This window comes from Tupaia chinensis, unplaced genomic scaffold (genome assembly GCF_000334495.1).
Source record: "Tupaia chinensis unplaced genomic scaffold, TupChi_1.0 Scaffold000211_1, whole genome shotgun sequence".
NCBI lineage: Eukaryota > Metazoa > Chordata > Mammalia > Scandentia > Tupaiidae > Tupaia > Tupaia belangeri.
Window position 1 is genome coordinate 1,398,759 of NW_006159686.1, and position 13,699 is coordinate 1,412,457.

At 56.7% G+C, this 13,699-nt stretch overlaps 2 protein-coding genes across 2 annotated transcripts in view; one reads left to right on the forward strand and one right to left on the reverse strand.

The window, feature by feature from the left end:
• Positions 1 to 4,938, forward strand: part of RIMBP2 (RIMS binding protein 2) — a 52,985-nt gene extending 48,047 nt beyond the window's left edge. The window contains exons 17-18 of the mRNA XM_027771376.1: positions 1,531 to 1,665; positions 3,762 to 4,938. Coding sequence (XP_027627177.1) covers positions 1,531 to 1,665; positions 3,762 to 3,950 — 324 coding nt within the window. The 3' untranslated portion in view covers positions 3,951 to 4,938. The remainder of the gene's footprint in view (positions 1 to 1,530; positions 1,666 to 3,761) is intronic.
• A 7,981-nt stretch (positions 4,939 to 12,919) lies between these two features.
• PIWIL1 (piwi like RNA-mediated gene silencing 1) overlaps positions 12,920 to 13,699 on the reverse strand; it is a 23,205-nt gene continuing 22,425 nt past the window's right edge. The window contains exon 20 of the mRNA XM_006147343.1: positions 12,920 to 13,681. Within this exon, the coding sequence (XP_006147405.1) occupies positions 13,565 to 13,681 (117 nt within the window). The 3' untranslated portion in view covers positions 12,920 to 13,564. The remainder of the gene's footprint in view (positions 13,682 to 13,699) is intronic.

The following is a 13,699-nucleotide window of genomic DNA, read 5'->3' on the forward strand; positions in this document are numbered from 1 at the left end:
AGGCCTCTCTGTGGTCCTGAGGCCTCTCTGTGGTCCTGAGGCCTCTCTGTGGCCCTGAGCCCTCTCTGTGGCCCTGAGCCCTCTCTGTGGTCCTGAGGCCTCTCTGTGGTCCTGAGCCCTCTCTGTGGTCCTGAGCTCAGTTCCGTGGCCACATCTGCTGTCCGTCTGTCTTGTTCTGAGAAATGTCTATTCAGATCATTTGCCAATTTTGATTAGATGGTTTTTTTTTTTTTTTTTTTTTTTGCTAATTCCCTCGTATATTCTGTTTAAATAATTTGTTAATGTTTTCTCTAATCCTTTTCACTCTGTTGTTTTCTTTTCTGAACAGAAGCTTTTTAGTTTGAAATGATCCTTTTTTTGGTCTGTATTTTTGTGATCTTAACATTTTTTGCCCAGGCCAATGCACTTCTCTGTTTTTGTGGTTTTGAGTCTTACATTTAAGTGTTCAATCTAGTTTTAATTGATTTTGCATATGGTCAGAGTCGTCCAGTTTCACTTTTCTGCAGAAGGCTCTGTAGATTTTCAGCACCGCTAGCTGAAAAGGCTTTCCTTTCCCCAGTGAACGTTCTTGTCACCTCTGATAAAAGAGCAGTTAGCTGTGTATATGTGTGGTATGTGTCTGTTTTTATGCCAGCACCGTGCCGTATGATTATAACTTTGTAGTATATTTCAAAATTTGATGGTGTGACACTTCCAGCCAACTCCTTTCTGTTCAGAACTGCTTTTTTTTGGGGGGGGGAAGGTGAGGTCTTCTGTGGTTTTGTACAAATGCTCTAATTTTCCCCCTATTTCTATGAGGAAAGCCATTGGTATTTTGATAGGTTTCACATTGACTCGCTTTCAGTAGTATGGACACTTTAACAAGGGCGACTCTTTTAATCCATGAACATGGGATGTCTTTGTTCTGTATTTCATCAGTGTTTTATAGTCTTCATTGTAGAGTTCTTTCATCTCCTTGGCTAAATCTATTACTAGATACTGTATTTTGTAACTACCCTAAATGGGATTGCTTTTTAGATTTTTCCCCCCAGCTAGTTCATTATTGGTGTACAGGGCCACTGCTGAGTTTCGTGTGCTGATTTTGTATTCTACTACTTTACCGAATTCACTCATCAGTTCTGAGAGTTTCTTGGTGGGTTTTTAAACGTTTTTCTATATATAATGTCTTGGGCAAGTAGAGAGAATCCGACTTCGTCCTTTTCAGTCCGGATGGCCTTTCGTTCTTCTCTCGTATCACTCACTGCTCTGGCCAGACTCAATCTCATGTTGAGTAGGAGTGGTGAACTCCCTCCGTCTTGTTTCAGTTCATCGGGAAACTTCCCACCCCTGGAAGTGAGGCAGCATGTTGCTGAGGGTGCTCCTGTGGGTCAGAAAGGTTTGGGCACTCTGACCTGGAGCGCCTTTGGGTCCTGCCACTTTTGAATGAATAAACTCATCGTGCAGAACCACTCTGAACTGTGGTCCTTTCAAACAAGAAGGAAGTGGGTTCCAGGAAAAGTAAGTAGTTCTGATTCCCACGTGTGTTTTCAGGGGGAGCTAAATGGGCAGAAAGGCTTCGTGCCGTCGAACTTTTTGGAAGAAGTGCCTGATGACGTCGAAGTCTACCTTTCCGATGCATCATCTCACTACCCTCGAGACACACCCATGCGCTCCAAGGCAAAGAGGGTAAGTGAGCCTTTCTAGCCTTCTTGCCTTCCGCCCCCGTCTGCCGCATGTGGTCTGATAAAACTCTGCACTGACATTTTTATGTCTTGGTCCCCAAAGCATAAATCCTGAGTTTTTCCTCTGCCCTTCAACGGGGGTTGTGCCTAAAAACTGATTCTAAGTTCATTCGTTTCACAAAAAAAGAAAAGAAAAAGAAAAAAAAAATGACCCACCTGATTCTACCTAGTCTGCCTTTCCTCACAAAGAAACTTCCCGTGCGCAGTCCAGACACACGCTTCAGTCTGACTCCAAGTACAGGGATGGCTCCTCTTCATGTTCAGCGGGCACTCATGGGTACCCGCCCTCTGAGAGCTCAGTCCTCTTAGCAAAGACCCAAGAGCTCCTCAAGCATTTTAACGATTAGGTTGCATTCATGTTTAGTGTCTCATTTTTATTTTATTTCATCACTGCTATGTTTTCTATATTACATTTTTATATATATATATATATTTTTATTTCTTTGCTCATGTGCTTGGAAACAGAAGAAGAGTGTTCATTTCACACCTTAATCAGGCAATGTAGCCTTCACGTAAGTGAGCAACCGAAGATACCTATAAAGATACCTACCTAAGCTACCTTAAAGGGACCCATGTGGTAGACCTAAGGCTTCACTGTGGGGTTACAAAGAGAAAGAGAGAGAGAAGAAATATGTCTCAAAAAAGTCGTTGGACCTAAAGTATTAGGACTTCCTCGGTCTCAGTTGTAAAGCAACTGGATTCGTAGTGAGACCACCCGTCTGTAATAATCACTCCCTACGATTTCCGGTGGGTCCTTGAGAGTCCAACGTTGGGAGCATATTTCTTATCGAGCTAATCGTCTGTTTACATAGAGAGTGTGCCAATGTCTACTCATGGTCAAAGCTGCATATTGCATTGTCAACCACTCTTGGAAAAGCACAACCTAACACATGTTTACTCGAGGGAGTTTTACCTAAAAACAAAAACCATGATTCGAGATCAAGCAGATGAGTAGTGAGAGGGTGATCCACGCCGGCTTCCACCACCCAGATCTGTGCTCCTCAGTAACCATTCCTCTCCCTGACGAGGCTCACGCCTCTCCCCAAACCACAGCCACTCTGACCACCAGATGCTGGTGTAAACCGAACTGCTGGTATACCAATGCAATGCCAAGCCTCAAACGTGCAGCTCAGGTGATTGCTTTAACTAGACGGTATCTTCATTCTTAGGTGTGCTCCATTAGAAGTAGACCTTGATTTTAAATCTAAGCAAGCTTGAAAGCCCCTTGGCTTACAGCATTTCCTGTTGAATATGAACGCTCGCATTAGCAAGAGATTTGCTCTGGAGAGGTGGAAACCGAGGCATGGCGACACTGTGGCCTCAGGCATGCCTTCACCTGTAGCGGGTGAGTGAGGCGGAGTCGCCAGGAGGCAGAGCGAGCAAACCCGGCTCCCTGAGAGCGGTGTTGCTGACGCACGCAGCGTCTGTCGAAGCACTCCCGCCTGTGCTCAGGTTGGGCAGCCGTGTCCCCTATTGGAAATGACAACAGCGTGCAGCGAGGGCCTTGAAGCTTTCTTCGATTGTAATTAAGGTTCATTTTAGGTTTTTTTTTTCCTTTCAACCAGTGTGCCATCTCCAATGTTTCTGTAGTGTACTGACCCGCCCAGGGACGCACGCACCACTCCACGGTGTGGTATCACCCGGTAGTTTTCAAATGCAGGAAAACGCCCTGTGAGCATTTTTGCCTTTAAGGTCACTGATGGGTACTTGGCCAGCTTTCCAACCAGTGTGATTCCAAGTCAGTCTGTCCTAACGTACCAGGCGAATGACCACGCGGCTTTGTTTTGCCAAAGCAACAGCCACACCCCCCACCACCCACAAAGGAAAGCCCTGGGGCGAGGGCCGGCCCTCCACAGGCCTGCTGTGGGAGGGCGCTCTCGCTTCCCCGCATACTTGGCAGCGGAAAGAAGAAACGGACCCCCTTTGCCGTGCCGTGCCGTGCCGTGCCGTGCCGTGCCGTGCTGGTGGGGTCGGGCAGGTGCCGAGCGGGTGGGCGTGGCTGGTGCCTGTACTCAACGACCTGTCACGCTGTGCCACTAGGTTCCTCCTGAGGGTTCAGGGACAGCAAGGAGAGCTCCATCCCCCACAGCCCTTCTCCATTCGGGGTCACCTCCGTCATCTCTGGGGTCTGGGAGTCCTGGGAGAGGCAGGGAAATGTCCTCGAGAAAGAAACAAGGGCTGCTTTCCAAAGGCAAGGAGCTGCTGCAAAGGCTGGGGACAGTGAAGTGACACGCGCTCGCGGAGCCTCCAAGCCCGTGTCGTTTTCTGCAATCCCAGACGAGGGCTTTCCTGACTCGAGTCCGTCCTCACACCCACCTCCCCTGACACCAGCAGAGGGGTGCCCTTTGCACTCCCATCCACTTAGCCCCCGCGGCAGGAGGCGCTGTCGCCCCTCTGGGTCACCGTTGCCGGTCTGCTCATGCCAAGGAGGCGGGGTGTCTCACTAGCAGGCAGGCGGACGGCGATTGTCCTCCCTCCCCACGCCACCGCCCCTCTCTGTGCACCCGTCACCTGCCCGAGGAATGGCCCCCGCTCCCTCCCCAAACGCCACTCTCACTCTCACTCCGGTCTTGAAACTCCTAGTTCGGTCGCCTCGATGTTCTGCCTTATGATGCACAATGATTTGTACTGTCGAATAAAACTGTGACCTCGTATGTGTGTGCGTTCCGTGGTCTCCATCCTCTGACACAGTGCTTGAGACTAGCTGGCCGGGCCGGGCGTCGTAGGACACTTGCCACAGGGACGGCTTCCTTAGCCGTTCGGGAGCGAGCAGGGGCGCGGGCACGGGTGCAGGGTCAGCGCCCCCTCCCGGCCACAGGCTGGTGTACCCCCTGCTGTCCTGTGACACTGTGGCATGTGGGCTCCTGTCACTTCACTCTGTCAAAATGCCATACCCCAAGCCTGCACAGCGAGCAGCACATGAACATCACACACGAGGCCAGGTCAGCCCGACGCCCGAGCCTAGGCCGCCCGATGGCTGGCGCCTCAGCCCTGCAGGCCAGCAGGTGCGTGGCCCCACCCCTAGCGGTCCGTGCCCTTTCTACTCTGTACGCCCCTCCCAGACAGCCTGGGTTTTGTCACTCCTGGAAGGTGTGCACGCGGGTGCAAGCTTCCCTGTCTTCACGCGGGCCTTGTAACTGTGACGCGGTGTATGTGACAGTGACATGGAAAGGAGTTACCGTGTGGGCGAGCGCGGTGCGGGCGTGCATGTGAACCGTCAGTGTAAAGTATTTTCTAGAAATAAAGTTTGTCACTTTCTATGACGCTGGCTGTACCGTCTGCTTCACACACACTCCTCGTCATGGGCGGAACCCTCCCCAGCCACCCTGCCACCTCACCTTCCAGGGATACTTCTTCCTTTTTCCTGAGAAGGATTTTGACTTTGGTTTGGGAGTCAGGTATTCCCCAATGCCATGACACGCCGCGCCCGGCGGTGGGCTCCTCGGAAGCACCCGGAAGGTGCTGGTGCCCGAGAACTCCCAGGGTGGGGTCAGACCATGCTTAACCTTTTCCTGGGGCGAGTTTAGAGTCTGAGTGGAGTAGAGAACAACGCTGACCGAGGATGACACGTGACATGGCTGGCCCGGTACACAGCACTGTCCCGAAAGCCGTGTTTAGAATTCTCCAGGTAACGGGTCTGCCGAGAGCCGTGATGCCAGCACGCATACTCAGGGTGAGCCGAGTGCACCCGGACACGTGTGGGCACGGCTGCTGCCGAGGTTTGCACGGCCACGGCACGGGGGACACGGAGCGAAGGTGAGTTCCCCCAAATGGAAAAGATGACCCAGGGAGGCTGCGCTGACAGCAGCCAGATGCCCCAGAGCATGGACACACGGCCACCTCGGGGTCGCAGTGCACTGCCCTAGCCTCCACCTGCCTTCCGAGGTCAGAGCTTCCTGCCCCCGTGCAGCTGCCAGCCTGGGGTGACGGCCTCGCCCCCACAGCTGAGCACACCTGGGCCACCCCCTTCAGGGACTACGAGACCGTTCTGTTCCCTACGAGTGTCCACACACGCTGTGCACCCAGCGTGCTGCTGTCCTCGGGTGGCCCGATGACCCAGGTAGGCTGCGGATGCCCGCTGTCTCCGTGGCTCTGGGCCCTGCCGCCTCCTGTGTCCTGGGCCGTGAGTGGGTGACTCAGCTGCCCCCCAAGGACAATGAGTGACACTTCCTCCTGTGTCCCTCGCACCCTTATCCTGACGCCTGCAGATGCTACCTTCATCACCTACACCTGTGTCCCAATTTCCTTTTTCCGTATGACTTTGAAACTTTCCGATTTTGCAGTTCTCATCCACCCACAACTGCATTAAACAAAGGCCGAGGAAGCCCCAACGTTCCCGAAACTGCCCCCGTGCCTTCTGTGCTGCAGGTGAGAATGGAGCCCCAGCGTGGCCAGCCTCCCGGGGAACCATCCGGTAAGTGGGGACCTGTGTGCAGGGTCTGGGCGAAGGCTGGATCCCCACGGCCGCCCGCGAGGAAAGCACTGTGAGCTGTGCTCGGAGGCTTTCCACTGGTCACACCTCCCGGAAAACGGCCCCTTTGTGAGCGAGCAGAGGCAGAGGGGTCCAGGGCCCGCCCCAGGGCCCCAAGGGCAGGGTGCGGGTTCGGTACCCCCTACCTCCTGTGCCCTGCGCACACCGAGAACTCCAATAACCTGAGTACCTAGTGCCGTGGCTGGAGCGGCAGGGCTCATCTCCGTAAGGAGGACAGCGGCCCGGCACCCGGGCGGCTCCGTGGTGGAGGCGTGCCCCGCCGTGCCGATGAGCGCAGGGCTGAGCTGTCACTGCGCTGGCGAAGGGGCTCTCTGCCGTCCAGCACGCTGTGAGGGGTCTGAGTGGGCTGGGACCTGGGACCCGGGCCACGGGCCACACTGCCTCGCCCCTCCCTGGTCGGTTATGAGGTCACCAACCTGGGGAACGGCTCCAGGGCAGGTGCCGGGCCCACCGGGCAGTCCGCGTGCCCGGCCGCAGCTCTGCTCCTTCCACGTCAGCCGTGGTGGTGGTTTTCAAGAATCTTGCTGTTTTTTAATTTGACCAGAGAGCGACGGAGAGGAAGGCAACGCGGGAAGGCCAGGCCAGGCCAGGGGCGCGAGTCGGTCACCCCCGTGGAGTCCGTCGCCTTCACCCCCAGGCCACGCCGCCTTACCGTGCTCATGCCCAGAGGGACCAGCAGGTTGCATCACTGGACTCCCACGCAGACTGCGGTTCGAGTCCCGGCCCCGGGGGCTTGAAACTCACAAACTCACACCGGCCGTGTGTGTGCGTGCCCAAGACCCTGAGCGGAGGGTAGAGCAGGACTGCGGTGTGGCCATCCCCTGGGGTGATTTCTCACGTTCTCTCTCTCCGGCCAGCCCAGGTGCCCTACAGCCCGAAGCTCTAAAACAAAGCGCTCCAGTCTGAAGCTGCAGCTCCCCCTGGGAGTCACCCGGCAAGAGGGGCCGAGGGGGGATCTGCGCCAGGTCTCAGCGTCAGAGTAATGGTGGCAAGTGTGTCAGGGACCCCAGAGCGACCAGCATGGCACGCCACTCACTGCCACTCAAGGGCCGCTCCCGTGAGCGGGCCCCGGCTTGGGCAGTGCTGATGCTGTGGGGCAGCCCGCCCTGATCGCACCCTCCTGCTCCCGGCTCCCAGCCAGGGCCTTGGCCTTCCAACAGCCGGAGTCGGCGGCTCCCTCGGCCGGCCGAAGCTCCCGTCTGTGTCTGTTGGACTCTTGTCCCCAACTCCTGAAGGCCTGGTAGGATGCAGGGCGGTGGGTGTGGGGTGGCCCCATGTGCCCTGGGCCGCGGCAGGGGGGCAGAGCCAGGGACAGAGAGGGCCGTGGCCAGCAGGTGCACAGGGCAAGCGCCGGGAAGGCCGCCTGCAGTGCAGGGACCCAGAGCCAGCCCCACGACCTCCTCCCTCCGGTGACAGTGCCCGGAGCTGCCACTGGCGGGAGGTAAGAGGAGGAGGAAGGAAAGAGAGAGGGGACAGAGGGGGAGGGGACAGAAGGGAGGGGACAGAGCAAAGAGCATGTGTGTGTGTTGGGGGGGCAACAGAAGGAACCAGAGACTCAAGGGCCATGAAAAACGACCTCCGAACCGCGTCCAGTCGGGTGGGAACAGGCAGAAACGTGCCGTCCCTGTGTCCAGAGGCGACTTCAGAAGGACGGCCGTGACCAGGGCTGCCAGCGGGTTGGCCGGCTGGATGGAGGCTCCAGGAGGGCGGGAGTGAGCACTCCATGCGGGCACGGGGCAGCAGGCCTCCCCCCACAGAGCTGCACTGGCACCCTTCCTCCACGCCTACTGGGCCCCACACTCCGGGCCCCTCAGAGTTGCGCCCCTCGGCTCCGCCCGCTCTGCAGGGGCTGTCCCTCACCCCTGCAACTCGGCGATTTCTCCCCATGCTTTCTTTGGGTTTCATTTTCCTGTCTCTTGCTTTTTTTGAGCTGAAACATTTAATCACTGAATTTCCAGCTTTCTCTATTTAAAATACATTGATTTCAAGCCTTAAAATCTCAAACTACTGGGTTTTCTTTGGGAGAGCGTTTTGCTACAGGGTGCTTGCACTCACTGGAGACACAGACAGAAAGCGAGGAATAACCCCTGGGGGGAGATAACCACGCTGCAACCCCTTCTCTGCTCTCCTCTCGGGATCTTGGGCACGCATGCACTCACGCCCGGCCTGAGTCTTAAGCCACCAGGTCCAGGACTCCAACTGTGGTCAACTATGTGGGAATCTAGCGACACAACCACCACGCCACCTACTGGTCCCCGCCTGAGCTAACCGCGTTCTGCAAGGCGCGGTACTGCTGTCTGCGCTAGGGACCCTGCAGGCCCGTCTGCCGCGGTGCCCGGGTGGCCTACAGGTTAAGGACGGTGCCAACATTCCATAGTCACTGTTGTCACGCATTCCATCTCTGTCCCCGGGGGTTCCGCATCCCTGGGTACCCTGCGCATGTGTGGGGAGGGCCCGGGCTTGCCAGCCTCCTGGTCTCCCTACTGACCCGGTCCGCGGCACAGCGTCTGAGAGCGGGGCTGTCTCCCCAAGGACGGGCACGTGTGGGCTCTCTGTTTAGACCTGCAGTTTTGGTGGCACGTGTTGTAAAGCTGTGGTTAGAGACCTACAGGCTTAGGGTGTGCACTTGTTAGCACGTCGACTCTTATCCCTGTGAAACAACCGCTTCTGCGACTCAGACTTACTAAAGCCTGAGAGTCAGTTTGTGCAAACAATGGTGCAGGGGGTTCAAGAAGCACATGGAAAATGTCCACTATGAAAAAACTGCACACACTGGAAAAGCTAACATCACAATAAACTCATACGCTAGTTCCAAAATAAACTTATACTTGAATTCCATTTTTCCACACACTTTCGAAACCACCTCAAATAACCACACCAGTTTTACTTTGGTTGGCGTTTCCAAAGTTTTTATTTCCATCTTTTCAGCTTTAATGTACATGCAAACTGCCCAGAAAATAGAGAAGCCTGTTAAGGAAATCGTGCACGGGGCCCAGCAGGAGCGGTTACATCGCTGTGCGCCACATTGTGGACTGCTGTTGAGTCTCAGAGCTGGCGGCTGGAAGTCACGCTGGGCGCGTGTGCGTGCGTGCCCAAAACCCGAGAGAATGGAGGAGAAGGGGCTGTGGCGTAGCCATCGCCCCAGGAGGTGAGTTCTCGCCTTCTCTCTGGCAAGCACATGTGTCCTATAATAAAAATCTTAGAAAAAAAAAAGAAATCAAGTCTGAAGTCTTCTCATGGCGCGTTTGGTTTGCTTGTGTTTAACTGCTGGCAAAACTGGCTCGAGGCCCGATTCCTCCCTACCCTCTGGCATCAGACGCCATGTCTCCTCAGTCCGTCTTTCCCACCTCTCAGGCTAGCCCAGCACTGCCGAGTGTTCGGCGCCAGCTCCTGCTTGCCCTGAAGCGACCCTGCACTGCGACACGGGTTCCAGCTCTCTGAGCTGTCAGCATCTACCTTCAGCCGGAACCTGTGCGTCCCGAACACCGCAGGAACTTTCTAGTACGTTCACACCACGGTCTCACCTGCCTCACGGTTAGCGCTGGGCCTGCGCTGCCCCCTGGGCGTTGTCACTACAAGTGGCAGACACTGCTCTGCCTGTCACTCCCGCAGCTTGCCAGGCCCCTGGGTGTTGGCAGGACAGCCCTGTGCTGGGGACAAAGGTGTGGCCACGTGCAGTGCACACGAGGGCACCGCAGGCAGGGCTGTGGTGGCTCCAAAGCTGGCTGGGTCCTGGCGGGGGAGGTGATGGGGGCCCCAGGGACCCCAGATCCTTTACCGGGGCAGGAATCTGGTCTGACCTGTGCTGCAAAGTGAGCTTCTCCATGATAGTGGGCGGCACCTCGTCTTCTGAGGCTGTTCACGCCACTGGCCTCCGTAGATGGGCCAACGGGGGGAGGTGGCCGGAGCCTCCACTCGGGGTGGGAGGGGACAAGGGAGCAGGCTGCCGGCTCCTGGCAGTCACTGGTGGAAATGCATTTCATTCAAAAGCCTGCAAACCACATCGCCAAGCCAGGCTGAGCGTCCCTCTGGCCTGCATGGCAGGGCAGGGGGCTGAGCAGTGGTGACACGTGCATGCACACCGAGCTCTGACCAGTCACGTGGCGTCACACGCAGGTCAGCTGCTTCCTGTCCCGGGAGTCCCTCCCCCTCTGACCTGACACAGTAGACTTCCTGAGCCGTTTCTACAACAAGCCTGAAGGACCCTGGGGTGAGGAGGTCCGAGGGGCTGCAGGGGGTGCATGGGGGGCGGGCGGGGTCCCCTCCCGGCCACCCGAGCTCACAGCGTGGGCCACTGTGATGACCCGGTTGAGGCGGCCAGCTCTGTGTCATGGAATAGAGTGAAGGACAAGTCAGACTGGGATTTGACTCGTCTGGGAAGCTGAGTCCCAGCCGCCACGGGACGAGCTTCCAGGGTGAGGGGAGCAGTGTTCCAAGGACAGCGGCACTGAAGAGCTCACCCCGAGAGGACCGGGGGCCGGTGAGAGGGGTTGGCCGTGGGGACGAAGCTCTCTGCAGGTAAAGTAACAAAGGCGGGCCGCCCGGTCTGGAAGCGGCAATGCAGGGTCACCTGGCTAGTGATGCGACCAATGGCAGTAGTAGCTATTTTTGTTGGGGGGACTGTCAGAAAGTCCCCCTCTCCCCTGTGGCTGAGTGACTGTGAACAGTCGTTGATACGCACACACTGGGACATTTACCCCGATTCACCTGGAAGACAGATGGTGCCAGCAGTTGGCGTAATGGCTGTCGCTGGACTCGTAGTCGACCGTGTGGTTCGTGAGGAGGACCAGTGTTCTGGAAATGGGCACTAGGCCACACACGTAACATTTTCAACGTACACTTTAGCAGACAACGTTTAAAGTGTGCTCTCCCTGCTAACGCTTCACTCTTACAGGCATTGCTTCCCTCCTAGACCGGTCAGTCCCCGACGTAAGCCGTGAGGGCCACAGCTGTACCCCAGCACTCCCAGCAGGTTCCCGACTCCCGCCGCCAGCTGGATGCAGTGGGGGCCAAGCGCCCGCTCAGGGCTCGCTCCATGGCTGACTGGGATTTCTCTCTGACCCACGTGCCCAAGGGCGGCACCTCCCAAGAGCAAAGGTGGGTTTTTGGTTCTGGGGAGGAGCTGGAAACACAGCACACCCACCGTGCTCCCAGAACAGCACGCACAGGCCACCCAGTCCTCAGGGTCGGACGCAGGCACGCACGCACGACAGGAGTAAGGACAGGAGAGCAGAGCCCAGCGAGGCGGCAGGGACCGCGGGGCCTGCTGAGCATCCCTGGCTGGAGATAAGACGAGGTCGTGCGCGTGGCCACTGGGACGCACCCCGCCCGCAGCCACTGCCACGGAGGTGGGAAGGCAGCCACGGCGGTGGGGCCCGGGAAGGCGCAGACTCACGGCGAAGCTGTGACTGAGGGACTGAAGCGCTAACCTGTGGGCGGCAGAGGTCAGGCCGGTCCAGACTGCGGTGCCGTATGACCGCAATAGACGGGCGATGCTCAGAGGGACACGTGGCAAGCACCACCGGACCTGGCCTAAACAGACCTGAGCGGGTTTTCTTCCCTAGCAAGTAAGTCTGTACTGATACACTGAGGGACTTGTGACAACTTTTCCAAAGTTACCGCATCACCAGGTTTTCACGGTTACGACACGGAAGCCTTTCAACTTTAAGGGGCAGGCTGAAACCTGCCAAGGATGAGAGGTCACGTTAGTTACGGACTAGCCATAGGGGCCAGCAGTTGGCGTAATGGCTGTAGCTGGACTCGTAGTTGACCGTGGTTCGTGTCCTGGACCTGGTGGCTTAAAACTCACGCCGGGCGCGTGTGCGTGCGTGCCCAGGATCCCGAGAGGAGAACGGAGGAGAAGGGATTGCGGTGTGGCCATCCCCCCTGGGGGGTGATTTCCCACTTTCTGTCTCTCTGTCTGTCTCTGTCTGTCTGGTGAGTGCACGTGCCCTATAGCAAACAAACAAACAAACAAACAAAAAAACCTCTCTCAAAAAAAAGCAAAAGTTACCGACTAGCCATAAAAATCCACGAATGACAACACCCCAAATTAGCCTTTTGTGGTTGTTGGGGTAGAGTCCGTCTTCTGTAACACCGGACGACTCTCAGCAGCTCTGCCTCGGGGTCTCTGTCTCAGGGACCCCTTTGTAGGGTCCCGCTCTCCTTTTCTTTGCTCCTAATGCTTAGATAGTAACAGGCCGAGGAGCGGGGCCACAGCCAGCGCCTGCTGGCCACTGGGACCGGCACTGAGGGTGGGAGGGAGACACGGCCATCTCACCCGCCATGCCATAGTGGCCGGCGAGACGGTGCCCCACGGGAGCGCGTGGGTGTGATTTCGGCGCCCGGCCTGCGCCACAGCCGAGCTCTGCTCCCGCACTTGCAGACAGTGCCCGGCCGAGCTCCTGGCTGCAATGGCTCGTTCACGCCACACTGGCTCTCTGCTTAAGTTCCTGCACGACGGCAAATGCACAGCTGTGATGGTCACAGGTGCCGACGGGCTGGCACCGACGCGGCCCGCACTCCCCATCGCACCGGACACGGCACTGGCGGCTGTGCCCTAGCGGAGCCTCCCTGATGCTGAGGCCCCGCGTGCTGCTGACCCCGCGTTCAGGAGCGGCTTCTGCTCGCGTGTGCTCTGCAGTCGCAAAAGCCAGCAGAAAGCCCAGGCGCATGTCTTCAGGAAAACCAAGCACACGGTGACCGCACTGGCTTGCTCTCCAGTTTTATTTGGAACACACAGAATCGGGTCCCAGTGGGAAAAGGAATAAGCAGCCACGCTCACACAGCTTCCCTGCCGGCCTCTACACTAGACAGCCTTAAAATCTTTCTTTGGACAGAAATTTAAAACTTTTAAACTATCTTTTCTACTCCCATACCACCTGGCCCCTCCCCCCAAATGAAAACTAAGCTCATCCTTCCTGACCCCGCGTATGGCTCAGTACCGGCTTTCCCTTTAAAACACGCGCTCAGACCCGTCGCCCCGAGGGCCGCAGGCACTGTGTGCCTCCCACGAGGAGCAGCGTCTACGGGCGGCGAGCACAGGGCGCGAGCCGGATGCGCTCGGACGCTCCGGAAAGCCTGTCACAGACAACGCACGCTACCCTCGTCTTCTCCCCAAACAAGAAAAGTCTGATAACATACTTAACGAGAAGCAAAGGACGTAGAATATAAAACCTTAATTTTAACCTATAAAATAACAAATCTAGTTAATACCAATGTCAAATAAAACTCTAGATCTCCTAATCCCCTCCCCGAGTCTCTAGAAAGATAACAGTTAAAAAACAAACAAACAAAACCCAAGCTTAAAGGCCCCGAAGTTGCCATCCGGGAGGCCGCGGCGCCGGTGTGGTCAGAGGTAGTAGAGGCGGTTGGTGAGCGACAGGTTGGGCTCCCTGTGGATGCTCTGGCCCACGAGGAAGGCCAGCTTGTGGGCGTACTGGCAGGGCGCGGGCACGCGGATGACACCCTGCGGGGAGAGGGCGGC